Source organism: Sminthopsis crassicaudata, chromosome 3, assembly GCF_048593235.1.
Source record: "Sminthopsis crassicaudata isolate SCR6 chromosome 3, ASM4859323v1, whole genome shotgun sequence".
NCBI classification, from domain to species: domain Eukaryota; kingdom Metazoa; phylum Chordata; class Mammalia; order Dasyuromorphia; family Dasyuridae; genus Sminthopsis; species Sminthopsis crassicaudata.
Genome location: NC_133619.1, coordinates 399,299,201 through 399,318,125, shown reverse-complemented (window position 1 = coordinate 399,318,125; position 18,925 = coordinate 399,299,201). Strand labels below are relative to the sequence as shown.

At 36.8% G+C, this 18,925-nt stretch overlaps 1 protein-coding gene and 1 long non-coding RNA gene across 4 annotated transcripts in view; one reads left to right on the top strand and one right to left on the bottom strand.

Moving 5' to 3' along the window:
* SORL1 (sortilin related receptor 1) overlaps nucleotides 1-18,925 on the bottom strand; it is a 206,326-nt gene that overhangs the window by 158,630 nt on the left and 28,771 nt on the right. For both annotated transcript variants that reach the window (XM_074302641.1, XM_074302640.1), the window contains exon 2: nucleotides 12,865-12,981. In XM_074302641.1, coding sequence (XP_074158742.1) covers nucleotides 12,865-12,981 — 117 coding nt within the window. The remainder of the gene's footprint in view (nucleotides 1-12,864; nucleotides 12,982-18,925) is intronic.
* LOC141562638 (uncharacterized) overlaps nucleotides 1-18,925 on the top strand; it is a 36,714-nt gene that overhangs the window by 16,975 nt on the left and 814 nt on the right. Inside the window, exons 2-3 of one of the 2 annotated variants that reach the window (XR_012488216.1) lie at nucleotides 12,377-12,459; nucleotides 18,418-18,490. This is a non-coding gene — a long non-coding RNA (uncharacterized LOC141562638). Of the gene's footprint in view, nucleotides 1-12,376; nucleotides 14,958-18,417; nucleotides 18,491-18,925 lie in introns of those variants that run through there. The other variant, XR_012488215.1, reaches the window with a different exon arrangement.

Genomic DNA, 18,925 nt, shown 5'->3' with positions numbered 1-18,925 from the left:
AGAATCTAGGCTCTTTTTTTGGTCATAGTTTTCTGGAAGTCCAATAATCCGCAGATTATCTCTCCTAGATCTATTTTCCAGGTCTATAGATTTTCCCAGTAAGTATTTGACGTTGTTCTCCAGCTTCTCATTTTTTTTGTTTTGTTTGACTGATTCTTGGGTTCTCTGTGAATCATTCATTTCTATTTGTTCCATCCTGACTTTTAAGGAGTTATTTTCTTCTTTCACAGTTTTTAGTTCTTTTTGTAAATGCCCAATTTCGTTTTTAAATGAATTATTTTGCTCTATTGAGTTTTTTTCCATTTCCCTAATTTTTTTTTTTGAGAATTATTTTCTTTTTCCAATTCAGAAATTCTATTTTCTTGAGACTTTTTTATCTTTTCCAATTCAGAAATCCTACTTTCCTGTGTTTTTTTAACCTTTTCTAATTCACTAATTTTGTTTCCCTGCATCTCCTGTGAATTCTTTATTTTTTCCAACTCCAATTTCAGGACGTTGTTATTCTCTATCATAACTTCCCTTTCTTTTCCCCATTTTTCTTCAATCTCCCTCAATTTTTTAAGAGCTTCTTCTAGGAGAGAGTTATGTGATGGGGGGCAGGAATCGTTCCCCTTTAGGTTGTTATCTTCTGAATCTTTGCTGTTAACTTCCTCGGGGTTGGATACCCGCTCTTTCTCTGTATAGAAGGAATCTATAGTTTTTCTAGCTTTTTTGCTCATACTTAAAAAAATCTTTTGGGGTCTGTCTCTGGGGTAGGAAATTATTTACTTCTTTACCAGCTTCCTCCCAGACCGGATGGATGCAGTGGCCCCGCGCCTGAGCTAAGAGAGAGCTCTGGGAGAGAGTTCCCCACCCCCTCCCTGGAAGTGCCTCAGAGGTGATTAGCACTACTGTGCTTCGAGGGCGTAGAATAGTGAAGACAGCACGAAGCCCAGCCTATGTGTCCGGGTGGGGAGTGGATGTCTGCAGCAGGTGACGTGAGAAGCCCCTGCGCTCAAACTGGAAGTGTCTGCCAGAAACCGCGGTCCCTAGTTCAAAGGTTCCGCTTCTCTGGGACTTCCTGGAGCTGAGTTCCACTCCCTCCAGCTAAGCTAGGCAGTGTGTGTTGCCTTGGGCCGTATCCACCCACTTGTCAGTCTCTTAACTATTCTCAGGTGGTAGCTGAGGCCACACCCCCTGGTGCCGAGTCTGTTGAGTCACCCCCAGGATCGGGGAAAATCTAATCTGAGTTTTAAAATATTTTGGCTTTCTCTTCTGAACTGCTAAATAATTAGCAGAGAAGAGCTAACAGCCTGTGCCAGATTCCTTTACCTCAGTGGCTTCTCTGATCCCAGAGCCCTTCCCAGCGCAATGGGCGCAGTGTGCCCCTACCCCACCGTCTGTGCTGGTCTTTCTTATTCCTCCCCTGAGAACTGACCTTTCCTGTTGAAACTCCAGATTCTCTTCAGCTGGTAAGTCGTGCTTCCAGTCCTTGTGTTATCTATCAGTCCTGAGCTAATTCTGAGACTTAATTTATCTAATTGGTTGTGAGGGAGTGAGGACGTTCACTGAGTCGTGTGTTTCTTCTCCGCCATCTTGGCTCCGCCCCCGAGCCACCACTTTACAATAATTTTCTAAAAATGTTTCTTGAACTGAACTACTGCCTGATATTACCTATTTTTTCCCTTCCTAAGTGACCCTTACACCTTGACACAATACAACTGGTGTATAGTCCTCTGGCCAATTTTGTAACAAGAACTACCCATGTGAATCAGACTAGATTTTCTTTAGTCAGACGATATGTCACATGGGAGAGAATCAACACTCATTTTAGGCAAGAAAAATAGCATCTACTGTTTCGTTTTAATATACTTGACACAGAAGAAATCTCAAATAAGTCTTGTTCTTTTATGAATGAGAGGTTCATAAGTTATCCAACACCAAGTTTATTCTGTTAAGGTACCCAAAAAAGGCAATGAGGAAGTAATGATTGTTTCTAGTATTTTTCCACAAGGTAAGTAAACTTTACAGGACTTTTGACTCCCAAAATAATTCAGCTACAAACTGCCCTTCTCCAACATTTAGGAATAAAGTGTATTCTTTTTAAACTTCACTCTAATTACTGTAGAGAGTAATAAACTTTTCTTTAGGATCACTGTGAAAGAAAAGCTTGCTAATTCCTTTGACACTACCAGCTCCTGGCTCTAAGTCACTATGCATTAAAAAAAATTAATACAAAAAAAAGAGCATTTTCAGATAAACAGAACACAAAATGAAGTTGTAAATGAAATGGTGGTTCTCCATTTCATATGCTGATTTTCCAAAACTATATAATAAATTCATCACTATATTCTTTATTATTAAATTTTATTTTTTCAATGAATAAATTCCCATTCCTTTCCCCACTATTTGAAAAGAAAACAAAAAAGAAAACTCTTGTTAAAAAAATTATGCAGAGTCAAATATGACAAATTCTCACATTGGACATGTCCAAAAAATATGGCACTCTACATCCTGAGTCTATTACCTCTCTGAAAGGAGGTAGGTAGCATGCTTCATCACTGGTACTCTGGAATGATGGCTATTTTGACTGATAGCAAGTCATTTTGAAGATTACAACTACGTAGTATATTGTGAGATCTAATATTTCTACATATCTTTATTTTTCACTTTTCTTTTTACTATTATTTCACTTAAGAATTTTGACTTTTTGTTTTACCATATGCATTTTGGTTTGGGGGAAGGGTTGTGGAGCAATCCTTTGGCAATCTGATTGGTATAAAATAGATTAACTAAATTAATTTTGTCAATACTTTCATTTTTTTTATTATACAGGTTTAATCTATCCATGAGGAAGAAACAGTTTTCAATTATTTAGATCTGCATTTCTGTAAAAAGTGTTTCCTTTGAGTGGTCCTTTGGGAGTTAATATAAATCTTATTTTATTTCTTTTTTCTGAGATTAAGTTGTTTAACTACTCTATTTCTTATTCTGTTAATTTGGGCATTTTATATCTTTTTAAATAATCTTTTATTTTAAGTTGCTAGAGATTTTCTTTCAAGTTGCTAGAGGGTTTTTTAGCATATAGTTGGGTAAAATAGATTCTAATAATATCTATTATTACTTCATTTGTTAAGATTTTGTCTTTTTTTTTCATTTTTCATTTATTTATTTTATTGTGTTTTTTAAACACACATTGCTTTATGAATCATGTTGGAAGAGAAAAATCAGAGCAAAAGGGAGAAACCATGGGTAAGATTAAAAAAAAAAAAAAGAAAAAAAGAAGTTAACATAGAATATGTTGATTTACATTCAGTCTCTTTAGTTTTTTTTTTTTTTTTTTCCGGATGCATATGGCACATCCTTACTGTTATTGTGCACAATGTATTCCTGATTCTGCTTATTTCACTCAGCATCAGTTCATTTTTTTTTTCATTTTTGATAGTGGCAATTTGACTTTTTTAAAATTAAAATTAACTAATGAAATTTCTCTGAAAAAAAGCACCTTTCCAATTCCACCTAATTCTAGTATCTTCCCTCTATTAATTATTTCCTATTAATTTAACCTGTATGTAGCTTTTTATACAGATTTGTGTGCTTTCTTGTCTTGCCCATTAGAATGTAAATTTTTGGAGTACAGGAATAGTCTTTTACCTCTTTTTGTATCCCCAGGGCTTAATTAGCAGTGCCTGACACATTCTGTTTTCATTTTACCCTCTTTTTATAATGTATCTGAACAGTTTTCTTTTAGGATTTCTTGAAATACATTACTCAAAAAAAGTAACTTTTTTATTTTAATTATATTTATCTCTTTGACTTTCAAAATTTCTACTTTAGTAGTTAATTTTTAAAATTTTTCTTATGTTTTTAAGGCCTTATTTTTACTTAAAATCATTGATCTGTTTTCTCTCTTTTGCTGATAAAAGTATTTAGAGATATGAATTTTCCCCTAAGGTCTGCTTTGGTTACATTACCAAAACTTTGGTATTTTTGTCTCATCTTTCTGGTCTTTAATGAAACTATTATCATTTTTATGATTTGTTCTTTTGTATACCATGCTTCAGGACTTCAGGATTAAATTATTTTCTAGTTGATTTTAATCCTTTTTCTATGGCTCTTTATGAAATATAATTTTATTGCACTGTGGTCAGTAAATAATATATTTAATATAACTGCTATCCTGCATTTGGTTAAAAATTTAATGCCCTAATTTCCTAAACAGTCAATTTCTGTAAAGATGATATACACAGGTTAAAATGATGTGTGTGTATACATTCCTTTCTATTGTCATTTAAAAAATTGCTAGAGAAGTATAATATCTAACTTTTCTAAAAGTTTATTCAAGTTCTTAACTTCTTTATAGTTTTTAATGGTTTTGTGTTCTTTTAAAAATTTTTTATTTTATTTTTAAAGCTTTTTATTTTCAAAACATATGCACAAATAATTTTTCAACACTGACCCTTGTATAGCCTTGTTTCAATTTTTTCCCTTTTTTCTCCCCATTCCCTCCCCTAGATGGCAAGAAATCCAAATGTTATACATGTTAAAATATATGTCAAATTCAATATGTGTAAACATATTTATACAATTCTCTTGCTGCACAAGAAAAATCAGATCAAAAAGGAAAGTAAATGAGAAAGAAAATAAAATATAAGTAAACCACAACAAAAAAGTGTGAGAATGTTATGGTGTGATCCACACTCAGTTCCCACAGTCCTCTCTCTGGGTGTAGATGGCTCTCCTCATCACATGATCATTGGATCTGGCCTCAATCATCTCATTATTGGAAAGCATCACGTTCATTAGAATTGATCACCTTATAATCTTGTTGCAGCATACAATGGTCTCCTGGTTCTGCTCATTTCACTTAGCTGATGTTCATGCTTTCCATGAGCCTCTCTGAAATTATCATGTCAATCGTTTCTTATAGAACAATAATATTCCATATATCATTCAAAAACCATAACTTATTCAGCCATTCTCCAATTGATGGGCATCCATCCAATTTCCAATTTCTAGTCACTACAAAAAGGGCTGCCACCAACATTTTTGTACATGTGAGTCCCTTTCCCTTCTTTAAGATCTCTTTGGGAAAGGAATGTACAGTTTGATAACTTTTTTTTAGAGTGTAGTTCCAAATTGCTCTCCAGAATGATTGGATCTCTTCATAGTTCCACCAACAACGTATCAATGTTCTAGTTTTCCCACATCCCCTCCAACATTCCTCATTACCTTTTCCTGAGAGATGTGTAATGGTATCTCAGAGATATCTTAATTTGCATTTCTCTGATCAATAGTGATTTAGAGTATCTTTCCATATGATTAGGAATGGTTTTAATTTCTTTATGTAAAAATTGTCTGTTCATATCTGTTGATCATTTATCAATTGGAGAATGGCTTGAATTCTTATAAATCTGAGTCAATTCTCTATATATTTTAGAAATGAGGACTTTATCAGAACCGTTAAATGTAAAAATGTTTTCTCAATTTATTGCTTACCTTCTAATATTTTTGTTTGTTTTATGATATGTCTACCACTGAAAATAGTATGATTATTTCTACTAGTATGTTCTGCTCTATATTTCTCTCAATCACTCATTTAGCTTTTCTTTTCAGTATTTAGATGCTATATCATTCAGTGAATACAAGTATTGATATTAATTCATTGTGTATTGTATCTTTAGACAAATTATAATCACCATTTATCTCTTAATCAAATCCATTTTTGCTATAGTTTTGACTAGCATCACCAGCTTTTTTCAGTTTTTTTAGTTCAACTAAAACACAAGAAATTTTGTTCAAGTTCCTTACTTTAATGTGGGTGAATAGGATATTTCAAGTGTGCTTCCTATAAACAGCATATTGCAAGATGCTTCTTTCTAATCCAAGTTGTCATCTTCTGTTTTATGAGCGAGTTCATCCCACTCACAATTATGATTATTATTTATATATTTCTATTTATTTATTTATACTTTTTCTTTCTCTCTTTGATCCCAGCCAATTTTTTTTATAACTTTTTATTGAAAGAACATATGCCTGGGTAATTTTTAAAAACATTATCCCTTACACTCACTTCTGTTCTGACTTTTCCCTTTCCTCCCTCCACCCCCTCCCCTAGATGGCAGGCAGTCTTATACATGTTAAATATGTTATAGTACATTCTAGATGCAATATATGTGTGCAGAACCGAACAGTTCTCTTGTTGCACAGGAAGAATTGGATTTAGAAGGTAAAAATAACCTGGGAAGAAAAACAAAAGTACAAACAGTTTAACTCATTTCCCAGTGTTCCTTTTCTGGGTGTGGCTTATTCTGTCCATCATTGATCAATTGGAACTAAATTAGATATTCTCTTTGTCGAAGATATCCACTTCCACCAGAATTGATCCTCATTTAGTATTGTTGTTGAAATGTATAATGATCTCCAGATTCTGCTCGTTTCACTCAGCATCAGTTGATGTAAGTCTCTCCAAGCCTCTCTGTATTCCTCCTGCTGTTCATTTCTTACAGAACAATAATATTCCATAACGTTCATATACCACAATTTACCCAATCATTCTCCAATTGATGGGAATTATTTCATTTTTCAGTTTTTAGCCACTACAAAAAGGGCTGCCACAAACATTTTGGCACATACAGGTCCCTTTCTCTTTGTTAGTATTTCTTTGGGATATAAGCCAGTAGTAGTACTCCAGCCAATTCTTTACAAAGAAGAAAGCAGGGGAATGGCTCTATGTTCCATATCCATAAACTTCTCCCTTACCCATATTCTCTTCCCCTCTCCCAGATCCCAATCACAAATTTCTTTTTTTTTTCTTTTTCTAATATTTATTCTCTTCAACTTCTCTGCAACCTTTGATACTGTTGATCACCCCCTCCTCATTATCCCCATTTTGCTAGGTTTTCAGGTCATCATTCTCTCTTGATTTTCCTCCTCCCTGACTGGTCATTCCCCAATCCTTTGCTGAACCCTCCTCCAGATCATGCCCTCTAACTGTAGATGTCTCTCAGGATTCTGTCTTGGGACCTCTTCCCATTTTATATCACTTCACTTGGTGTTCTCATCAATTCCCATGGATTTAATTGCCATTTCTATGCTGAAGATTCTCAAATCTATCTATCCTGCCCCAATCTCTCTGCTGATCTCCAATCTCATTATTTCCAACTGTCTTTCAGTCATCTCAAATTGGACATCCAGTAAACATCTTAAATTCAATTATGTCCAAAACAGAACTCATTTTTGCCCCTAAGTCTCCCTACCTTCTACTTTCCCTAGTATTGTAGAGGCAACTCCCTTGTCTCAGCCCCTCAGGCTCTCATCCCAGGAGCCATCCTGGATTTCTCAAATTCTCTCACCCTTCCTCCATATCCAAGCTGCCCCCCTCGCCTACTGATTTCACTTTTCAACATCTCTCAGAAGGTCCCCCTTCTCTCCTCTAACACTGCTACCATGCTGGTGCAAGCCCTCCTCATCTCACACCTTGTCTCTACCATGATTGCTGATGGGTCTGCCTGCTACAAGTCTCCCCATTCTAATCCATATTCTCTCAGAGACGAATGAAATTTTCCTACAGGACAGGTCCAATCATGTCATATTCATACCCCCTACTCAATAAATTCCAGGGACTCCCTGTGGCCTCCAGTATCATGCAAAATGCTCTCTTTGACATTTAAAGCCTGTCAAAATCTAATCCTGTCCTACCTGTCTTCAGGTAGGACTTATCATACACTCTTTTCATCCCATTTCAAAAACAAGACACTCCATCTCTCAGCTCTATGTATTTTTCTCAGTCTCTCTCCTACAAACCTACAATGCTCTCTTTCCTCATGTCCCGGCTGGCTTTCTTTAAGACTCAACTAAAATCTTTCCAATTCCAACTAATTCTAGTACCCTCCCTCTGTTAATTATTTCTTATTTATTTATCCTGGATGTAGCTTTTTGTACAGATTTGTTTGCTTTTTCATCTCCCCTATTAGAATGTAAATTTCTGGAGCACAGGAATAGCCTTTAACCTCTTTTTTTATCCTCAGGGCTTAATGAGTACAGTGCTTGACACCTTCTGTTTTAATTTTCCCCTCTTCTTGTAATATATATGAACAGTTTTCTTTCAAGACTTCTTAAAATACATTACTCAACCTCTTTTTTGGTCAGTTTCCAAGTCAATGATTCTTAAATTTTCTCTCTCACTGATACTTTTTTTTCATCAGTTGTTTTTGAAATGAGATATACTTTTTCAGTCTTCTATTTTAAAATTTCTCATCATATGGAGTCATTCATTTCTACTTAAGCTATTCAATTTTTCAAAGAATATTACTTGGGAAAGATTTCATATTTGTTGTGCTAAGCTGTTACTTCTCTCCTCTTTGGTTTATTTCTTTTCCAGTTCTTTCACCTATCAACTTCATCTCGCTTACAATATATTTTAACTCTTGCTTCATTTCTTCTAGGAATTGTATTTGCTTATGTAAACAAGCTTTTTTATTTATTTTGAGGTTTTACTTATGGAATTTCTGAATTATTCTTCTTGGTTAGTCTTAGGCATCAGGAGAAGAACCATAATAGCTCTTTATCTTTTTTTTTTTTTTTAAATTTACTCAGCCTTACCTCCCAGGTCAGGGCTCCATCTTGGGTTCTATACTCTTCTATTGATACTACTGTGACTTTGTAAGCCACTTATGTAAACCTCTTATGGGGGGCCACATTGTTATGTTTCTGAGTTATGGATTACCATGTTCTTTAAGGATAACAAGGGTAGCTTGAGTCAAGGAGTTGCAGACTTTCATCAGGCACTATATGAGCAAAGCTAGACCCTTTCCTTTGGGCTTTTCAGGTTCCACACAAAGGTTATATCTAGTCAGCACAGCTGCAGACTTGTCCCAGGTGGTGCTCCAGGGCTGTTAGTTGAATGACTAAGCAAAGACCAAGTTCAGAGTACCTGCACTAAGCCAAGTATGTCTACCAGCCTCTCTCAGCTATCTAGCATCATGCTCTTTGCCCAGCCTTTTTCAGAGCCCTTCAAAAGACTGTGTGAAAGGCCTACCCCCATCACCTCTGGCTGGCCTACCTCTAGTCCAGGCCCCAGGATGAGCTTGGAATCTATCTGGGGTGATCAACATTATTATGCTCATTCTGTTTTCAGTTTGGAACTGAACTGAGTCTTCAATCTATTCTAGGAAACCTTGAACTCCTGCCTGGTCTAAATCCATGATCTCTGCCTTTATGGGAGATCCTATAATACCAGCCCAGGTATGGGACAAAGTCCAGGATCCCAGTCACAATTCCTGCCAGTGGGTTGAATTTGTCCTAGGGGGGAAAGATGCCTACTTTGTTTTCCTCTTAGATTTCTTGATCCCCACTAGGTCTAGAGACCTTCTTATAGCTTTGCTGGAGTAGTTGGTAGGCTAGCAAGGGGATGGGAGAGGAAAGAATTTGTAGCAATGCTTCTTCCTATTTGACCTCCTTGGCTGGTCTGTCAAAACTTTAATTTCCAACTCCTAATAATCTGTGCTTCCTTTTTATATTTGTACATCAAATTCTGCATGTGTTGTGTATATGTGTGTATATACATGTGTGTGTGTGTGTATGTGTGTATTTTTTCAACCTTCCCTAATCTGGTTTTGATAGGGATGAAGTTCTTTTAATACATGCTCCTCTTATACTTTTTCCAGGTTTGTATATCATACCCAATTAGAGAAATATCAAGTTTCTCTTGATTCCTCTCTTTGAATCACCTTCCTCCTTTAATCACAAATGTATCCCTTCCTTTAAAAATAAAGTTTTTTTTAGTGTATCCCTTTTACCTTTCCTTCTTTTTCCCTCTCTTTAAGCCCTGAGAACAGAACCAATCCATCCCAAGGTGCTCTGTTCTTTGTCTTGTTTTGTTTTTTCCCCCCAACTTAACTCCTTTAATGCCTTCTGAGAGCAGTTATGTGACACAATGGATAGCCCCTGGCCTGGAGTCAGGAAAACATGAGTTAAAATCTGACCTCAGATATTTCTGAACTGTGTCACCTTGGACAAGTCACTTAACCCTGTTTGCCTCAGTGTTCTCATCTGCAAAATGGCAAACCACTCCTGTATCTTTGCCAATAAAACTCCAAATGGAGTCATAAAGAGTCAGATATAACTGAAAGGTCTGAACAGCAAAAAACCTTTGGAAACCTTAAGGTTCTGAAAGTATTTTTGTTTCTCTTTCCCTCTAGAAAGTTAACACTGCACAATCATACAATCCCTTCAAAGGGCTTCTCTTGATTCCTATTTTGTATTTGAATCTCAAAGTTTCTGCTCGGCTCTGATCTTTTCATCAAGTATGCTTGAAAGTGGTCCATTGTATTAAAGATTCACCTTTTTTTTCCCCCTCCATGCAGGAACAGACACAGCTTTGCAAGGGGAAATATGCTTTGCTTGTCTTTTGTAACACTGTTGAAAAAGATTTTCTCTCATTTCCAGTAGAAGTTGCCAGGTCTTGCTCATGTGATTCCGACTGTGATTTCTGATACTTGAATTTTTGTCTTTCTAAATGTCTGTAATCTGATGTGGAATCTCCAGAGTCTGACTTTGATGTTCCTAAGACTTATGGGTATTCCTTTCAGTAGGTGATGGAAGGAAGTATTTCTGTTTTCTCTCTACCCTCCAGTTCTAATGCATCTGGACATTAATCACTTGTGATTTCTTAAAACATAATGTACATGCTTTTAAAATCATGGTTTTCAAGGAAGCTAATGATGTAAAATTTATTTATTCTTGACCTATTTTCCAACATTTTAAATTCCTTCCTTTCTCACCTTTGCCTCCTTGGATACAACCTACTACAAAATGTCTTTTATGATGTACCCTTCACCTCCATTCCAATCCCATCAGTAGTAGTCTCCTCAAATCATATTCTATCTACTTATTTGAAGACATTATTCTTAGTAGAATACAAAGTCTTTTAGGGTAAAGACTATTAGTTGGTACTAATAAAATTAATGTTTTCAAGTTTAATAACTCTATCACAGACTAGCTAAGTGGATTTTTGAAAACTTTTTGCCCCTCAGTAACCTCATCTAGGGAGGGGAAAGGGGGAGGTATTATTAGGTAATCTCTAAAGTACCTTCCCATTCTGATTATCTATGGTTCTGTGTAGGAGTAGCTGAATAAATACTACATAAAAAGACTCATACATAATCAGCAGGCCTCTCATCCTTGGAACAAGTTATAGTTAAATATAGGATTTTACTTTGACTATATGAACAATATTTGTTAAAAGGATTTTATTTTTCTTTTGTTTTTAATGAGAAAAGATGGAGAGGACAAAAAATATTTAAAATTATATCCAATACATGAAAACAGGAGCTGTATGCAATTCTTCCTTAAATTTATGATCAATACAAAAATTTTTAAATCACCCTCCTATTCACCCTTTTATCACACTCCTGGTCCTACACACCAAGCTAGCTTGTGATTTTCCAATGATTTAAAGGCCCTACCACAGCAATAAGGGAAGCTATGCTCCAGGGTTCCCTGTTCCTGTTATTCTACATCCTTAGGGCTATCCCCAGTTAAGAGCCCCAATTAATAACTGCTTGAGAAGTGGCCCAGCTATGTAATTTAATGCCTACAGACTTTACAGATTCTCCATCTGAAAAATATTCTGCCTATTTTATAAGGACACTGTAAAAAACAAGGGAGATATCTCTGCCTATTCTTCCCCATTCTCATGTGATTTATCCAATATAGTTATAATTTCAGATAATCCTCGAACTCAAATCACCAAATAAATCAGTCAGGGAAGAAAAAATAGGAATTCAAAGCCAAGGTCCCTCAAATTATTCACATGGAATTTTCAAAGATTGTTTGATCTGAGATGATTTTTACTATTCATCTTCCTGAATCTAAATACAATAACATATGTACATTATATTACGTAATTCTATGTTATGGGAGATAGGATGGCATAGCAAATAAGAAATCTGGTCTCAGAATCAAAACTGGGTTTAAGTCCTATCTATTACAACATACTGTCACAAGTAACAGCCCCTCAATGCCCCATGGCAACTCTCTACAACTATAAATTGTGGATCAATCCCTAATCTGCATTAAAAAGGGGGGATTTCCTCAATGTAAGTTCCCCATACTAATAAAATCAAAAGTCTAATATTCATCCAAAGACAAAATTAAAAATTAATTTTATGTATATTATATATGTACACATATAATTTATAACACACATGATGAGTATACAAATACAATACTGCATTAAATTAAAAGATCCTTGCATATAGCTGAAATGAAGCATCCTCTCATGTTCTGGGTAACACAGCAACCACAGAATTAAAAGATCCTCTGCATACACTACCAGTTAGTTTGTCAATGTGTCCGGTGTATAATCCAAAGAAATTCCCCTTCTTTTCGGCAGAGTTCCTGAAATAGGGATAGCCTACAGCCCCTGACACTTTAAAGATGAAAGATCAATGGCAGAAATACAGTCAAGTGCAACAGGTAAGAATTCAACCAATGAGAAAACCAGTGAGATTTCATCCGGGCTCTGTTCCAAGGGACAAGGTGGCTTCTGCCCAGGAATATATATTTCTGGCACCATGACAAGTGGCTACAACGACCAGAACAATACCCTGTCACTTTGAGAAAAAAAGCAACCTCGGTATCATAAGGATATGTTTTCCCACTGAACTGTATATCAGGCAAGCAAAAGAGATAATATTTCTGCACTCTCTGCCCTGTCATTGTGTAATATTTCGGGCCTGCTCTCCACTTACCTACAATTTCTCCAGGTGAGCCAGCAGCAGACGCCACCTCCCACGGGCAGAACAAAAGGAGGCACACACGTGCCTGCACCCCAACAAGCTCCAACCCCTCCCTCCTTCCAAATAAGGATAGAATACTTACATCACTGCTTTTAGGTCCCAGCAGTGACAGGCTATCTCTTGCTAACGCCACAATCACGTTGCTCTTTTCTCCAGCCCAGTGTACCACCATCTGATTATGGGAGTCATTCAGGCTCACCTGAAACAGATTGAATCACCAGAAGAATTAGCCAGGGTAATCTGGGCCAACGATCCCTTCCCCCTTCCCCCCTCCCAGGCCACAGGGAAGTTCAATCAAGAGCTCTTAGTTTGAAGGTTTGAAAGCCAGTTTGTGCTTTTTCTGAGAATATCCACATCTTATACCTCCAATACCCAAAATAAATTGTCCAAGGGGAAAAAAAAATAAACTGGTTCCCCTCAAAAGACCATTTTATGGTTACATTTTTATCACACACAGGTGAATATTCACTCTGGGACAACTCTTGCATTTAAGTCCCTGTTGACATCAATTACTCTACTTACTTGTGTCTTTTGTTGAGATCATCCTTAGCTCCAATTACCTTCCTCTTCACTGTGCACGTGACATACTTATAGCATACAGTCTAACCGAACAAAACGTTGGCAGTTCTTTAACACTTGCCCAGACCCATTACCAAAGTATAGTTATAAAGGCAGTAAGCTTGGACAGAATCTCAAGCTGACACCTTGCATCCTTCTAAAGGATGATGCTGTTTATTCCCAACATCCAATGGCAAACAGAAGTCCTATATGAATATGATTCTTTATTTGATGATTAAGAAGCAAAAGAAACAGCCATGTTTAAATGTAAATAAAAAAACACAATACTGGAATGACTCTTTGATTATTATCCTATCTCCTATATTTCTGTGGAAAACTCTCTTAAAAATCCCAAAAGTTTAGAACTAAAAGGAGCCTTTGAGACTCCTTATTGGATTGGGGGATTGGCTCCATCAGGCCAATCCTCTCATTCTAGAGCTGAAAAAATTGAGATTCAAAGAAGTTCAAGTAGCTGTCCAAAGGAGTGAGTTCTCTATCAATGAAGATAGAGGAGGATGAGAAGTAACTCATTAAGGAGACTGTTCCATGCTGGATCAGGATCTGAAGAAACAGCACCACACTTTACTGCTACTTGCAGAGATTATCAGTAATATATAAGCCACAGGTGGTATAAAATACACAAAAAGCATTTCTTAAAATCTATTTAATGACAATTTATGAATCTCAGTCTTCGTTCTGACAAGAAAAAATGAAGCAATCTACACAAGGATCCCAAGAATGCAGATTTGCCCATAAAACAGCACTGCTCTGAACTTTAAAAATACACCAAGCTATACCATCTCACACTTATCAGATTGGCTAATGTGAGTGAAAAGTAAAATTATAAATGTTGGGAAAGATGTGGAGAAAATTGGGACACTGTTGCACTGCTGGTGGAGTTATGAATAGATCCAACCATTGTGAAGAATGATATGGAACTATGTCCAAAAGGCAAATAGTGCATATCCTTTGATGCACTACTAGATCTGTATCTCAAAGAGATCATATGAAAGGGAAAAGGGACCACATGTACAAAAATACTTATAGCATCCTCTTTGTAATGATAAAGAATTAGAAATTGAGGGAATCCCCATCAATTGGAGAATGGTTGAACAAATTGTAGTATATGAATGTAATGGAACATGCCTATGCCATAAGAAATGATGAGCAAGTGGATTTCAGAAAAATTTGTTAAGACTTTTATGAATTGATACTGAATGAAGTGAACAGAACCAGGAGACTCATATACACAGTACCAGCAACACTGTGCAATGATCAACTATGACTTCTCAGCAATATAATGATCTAAGACAATTTCAAAAGACCCATGATGGAAAATGCTATCCACACCCAGAGAAAGAACTATGAAGACTGAATGCAGATCAAAGAATATTATTTTCACTTTTTGTTTTTTATGGTTTTCTTTTTTTGTTCTATTTTTTTCCTTCACAACATAATTAATGTAGAAATATTTTCATGAACACACACGTATAACTTAAATCAGACAGCTTGCCATCTTGGGAAGGGCAGGAGAAAGGAAGGGAGGGAGAAAAATTTTGAAGTCAAAAGCTTATAAAAATTAATGTTGAAAACTATCCTTACATGTCATTGGAAAAATATTATTTCCAAAAAAAAAAGAAAAGAAAAACATATACACACGCAAAAATATCTGCACCAAGCCAAGATAAGCAGGCTCACAGGACATAAGAATGCACCAATAATGAGGAAACTAGGTGAGGACCACCAACACAAGGATTAGGAGAATTCCTTTGGTATTCTGGGCTATATTTATAGATTTCTCATTCTAGTTATCTACATAACCTATCATCCTTTTTTCACTGCTACTCCTAGTCCCCATAAAGTGTCCTCTCTAACCAGACTGTACCAGGGTCAGACCAGATTATTTCTAAGGTTCCTTCTATCTCAAAGATTCTAAAATCACTAAGTGGCAGAGCCAAAATTAGAATTCTTCTGTCAATCTAGAACAGTGGTTTACCAAATTTTTGGTCTCAAGGACCTTTATACACTCTTAAAAATTACTGAAGATCCCTCAAAATACTTTGCCTTATTTGGATCATATCTATAGATATTTACTGTGTTAGAAATTTTTAAATCTTAAGATGATGAAAATATTTTTGACCTCACAAAACTCCTAAAAGGATCTTGGATCACACCCTGTCTAACTATATGGCTCAAAAAGGAATGTTTTGGTGCCCTGGGTAATGATAATTCTTATTGCCCAGAGACCTCTCCTGATCCTTTCATCTTCAACCCAGGAACTAAAATATGTATCTCTAAAATATGCAAATCTTTCTAAATCTAAGTGACTTTCTACCCTAACTCACATGATTTTACTCCCTAATCTCAGTAGCTCATTAGAAATTATCACTGCTGCTAGACCTTCTTGGAGAGAACATTACTCCTAAGACTGATGCAAAGCCCAACCTGAGTGGACCTAGTCTTTAAAGTTTTTTGTTTGTTTGTTTGTTTGTTCTTTTTTTCTCTTCTGGATGTAGTTGGAAATCCTAGTGTCGAGATAAAAGTAACAATAAATCAGTATGCTCTTCCCCTTCCTCTCCCCCTCCCTCCTCCCAGTCTAATTCTTCCCAGCTCCTTTTCTTAAGGTGTTTTCAGATGTCACAAAGGATAAGAGAAAAAGAACTTGGCAAGCAGAGGGACAGAGCTAATCTTTAACTATTTTACTTTGAGACATCATCTGTATCAAAATTGATCCAATCGCAAACATTTATTTTGCAAATGTCTAGTAGAAAGTGTGACTGTATTACTTTTTTTTTTTAAGGGAGTGGGGGTGGGGGCAATCTTCAAAATGTTTTGGAAAGTGTATCACTCTAAAATTTCCCTACCCACCACTGCTTAAGATCATGTAAATGACAACAGCACTTAGAACAAAGTGCAAACACCCAGGGGAAACCAGAGCCCCAAGGAATCAAGGCACCTTTTCAATACCTAAGCTCCGACCCACCAGGGATAACATGTAGATGAAAGTGAATAGAATCACACTTAAGTAAAGGAGTATAAAAGTTACAATGGTTTGAACAAGCATTCAAATCTCTTTCCTTAGATATCAAGCTCATGACTAGAACACTAAGGATAGAAACAAATATTTATTTAGCACCTTTTGTGTGCAAAAGGGAGGTGGGGAGAATTAAAGGCTCTTCCCAAGACCACACATCAAGTATCCAAAGCAGAATTCAAGCCCAGGTTTCCTGATTGCAAATCCAGAATTCTTTTTACTATGCCCTACTGCCTCTCAGCAGTAGGAAAAACCAATCAATCAAACAACAAGCATTTATTAACACTGTGTGCCAGGATCTGTGCTAGGCACTGAATACAAGGGCAGAAATGAAACAATTTTTGTTTTCAAGGGAGAACAACATGCACCAATATCTAGAATTTCAGTTTCCTCTTCAGCCTGTACTCCTGACTCTCCTCCCAGACTTTGTCTGCAATACCCCATTTCTAGGTCTCTTAAACCCCCCCCACCCCACTTTCTAGTTTCTATTTAAGAGTCATCTCACCCTATAGGCCAGTAGTCCTCAAACTTTTTAACTAGGGGGTCAGTTCACTGTCCCTCAGACTGTGGGAGGGCCCGACTACAGTAAAAACAAAACCTCACGCTCTGTCTCCCTCCTCAGCCCGTTTGCCATAATCCAGCGGGGGCAAAAACCCCTGCTATAGAATGTGAGCTCAGGAGCACTGAGCAGCCTCAGAATAAGGACTTTTTTCTACCTACTTATATTTATAGTTATTTATAATATTATCCCAGTGCTTAGTTACAGTGCCTAGCACAATGCTGTTACTGCTGTTCAGTTGCTTAAATTATATCCAACTATTCATGACTTTTTGGGGGTAAAGATACTAGAGTGGTTTACCATTTCCTTCTTTGGTTCATTTTATAGGTGAGGAAACTGAGGAAAACAGGGTTAAGGGACTTGTCCAGACCACTCAGCTAGTACCAGTAAGAGTTTAACAAATGTGTGTTGATTTGACTTGACTTGATACAAATATATATAAAAACTACACAAAATAAATATAAGATAAATGGAGAGGATTGATAAGAAGAGGGCACTGTGACTAGAAATTATCTCCAATAAGCATAATACAGAAAAACAAGCATATTTGGGCATTGTGTGTGTGTGTGTATTTATTGCAAAATCTTTTTTTTTTTCCAGTGAGGGGAGGAGTAGAAAGGATAGGGATAGAATAATGAAAAAAAAAGGGGAGGCTGTCAATGAAATGCCTTTTTTATGTGCACAAGAGAAATAAGGCTGGCAACAAAAGACAAGTGGGATTTGCTTTAAAAGTTATATTTTAATTTATCACATAATTCAAAGAAAGGAAACCTGTGCCTACTCGAGATTCACAATTTTGTGGACCATTCTCTTCTGTTACACTATGAAAGTATCATTTTATTTAATGCTTAAGTTTAGAATAAAAATAGACCAAAAATAAACATAGTACAGGTCTAGACACACTGATAACAATACCAAATTATTCCTGATCTGAGGAAATAATTCAGTTTTCAAGCTGCACAACCTCAAAGATGGCCTATCCAAAAAAAAAAAAAAAAAAAGGTAACCAAGGGACTAAAGAAAGTCAAATGGCTCTTCTGAGATACAGGGTTTACAAGAGACTAGGAGGAAAGGGGAAAGATTCTGAAGATAATCAGGAAAAGTCTTCCCAGCTCAGAGGCTGCGTCTCATGATGGTAAAAGGGAAAATAGGGCATGAATGTCAGAAGGAAGAGAAGCTGGAGCATGAACTGCTGAGTGACTTTGGAGTGTAAAATTTGAGCAAGATGAAATTACTATTTTTAAAAAATTAATTCAGTTTGGTGATCCTTACATTCCCAAGAGCTGACTGTAGGCAAAGCAGTGAAGCCCAGAGTATACGGGTGAGAATCCTCTGGCAAGAAGTGTGCCCCACACCCAAGCCAATCCAGCTCCTTAGATTAGTGGGACTTCAGAAAGCAACCAGCACAAAATTAGGGATGAGTCACTACCTATCCCCAAGACAAGGCTGTTCTCTTTTATCTCTGTACCTTTTCTATTTTGCAGCTATCTACTCTGGGCACCATCCCTCAAACACACAAAACAAATCAAAAAGAAAGGGGAAAAAAGAATTCAGAAGGTGAGAGGCCACAAGACACCCCTCAGAGGGGAGCAAGAGACCCAATCACTGGATGTTTCTGCTGGAAGGGCTCCCTCCATGATTTCCTAGGTCCCTGGCTCCCCAGAGAGAAAAGAAAGCATCACTATACCCCCAAGCCACGGGGGCAATCTATCATTAAAGCCCCTAGTTAAGAAAATGCCGCAGCTAGTTTATTTACCTTCTAGGGCCTAACAGTTTTCCTCTGGCATCCACACATTCCCCATCCTCACTGTGAACTCCCTGGGCCTCCCTCCTGGCTCAGAGCCACAAACCTCAGAACTCGGCAAGGTCAAACCCCAACAAGTCCTGGGGAGCTGCTCCATAGTCTCCAACGCCCTTTGTAGTCCTGCCCAGACTTCACAATCAGCTCCAGGAGAGGGACTGGGTGAGGGGAACTAGGTAATAACAATGGTG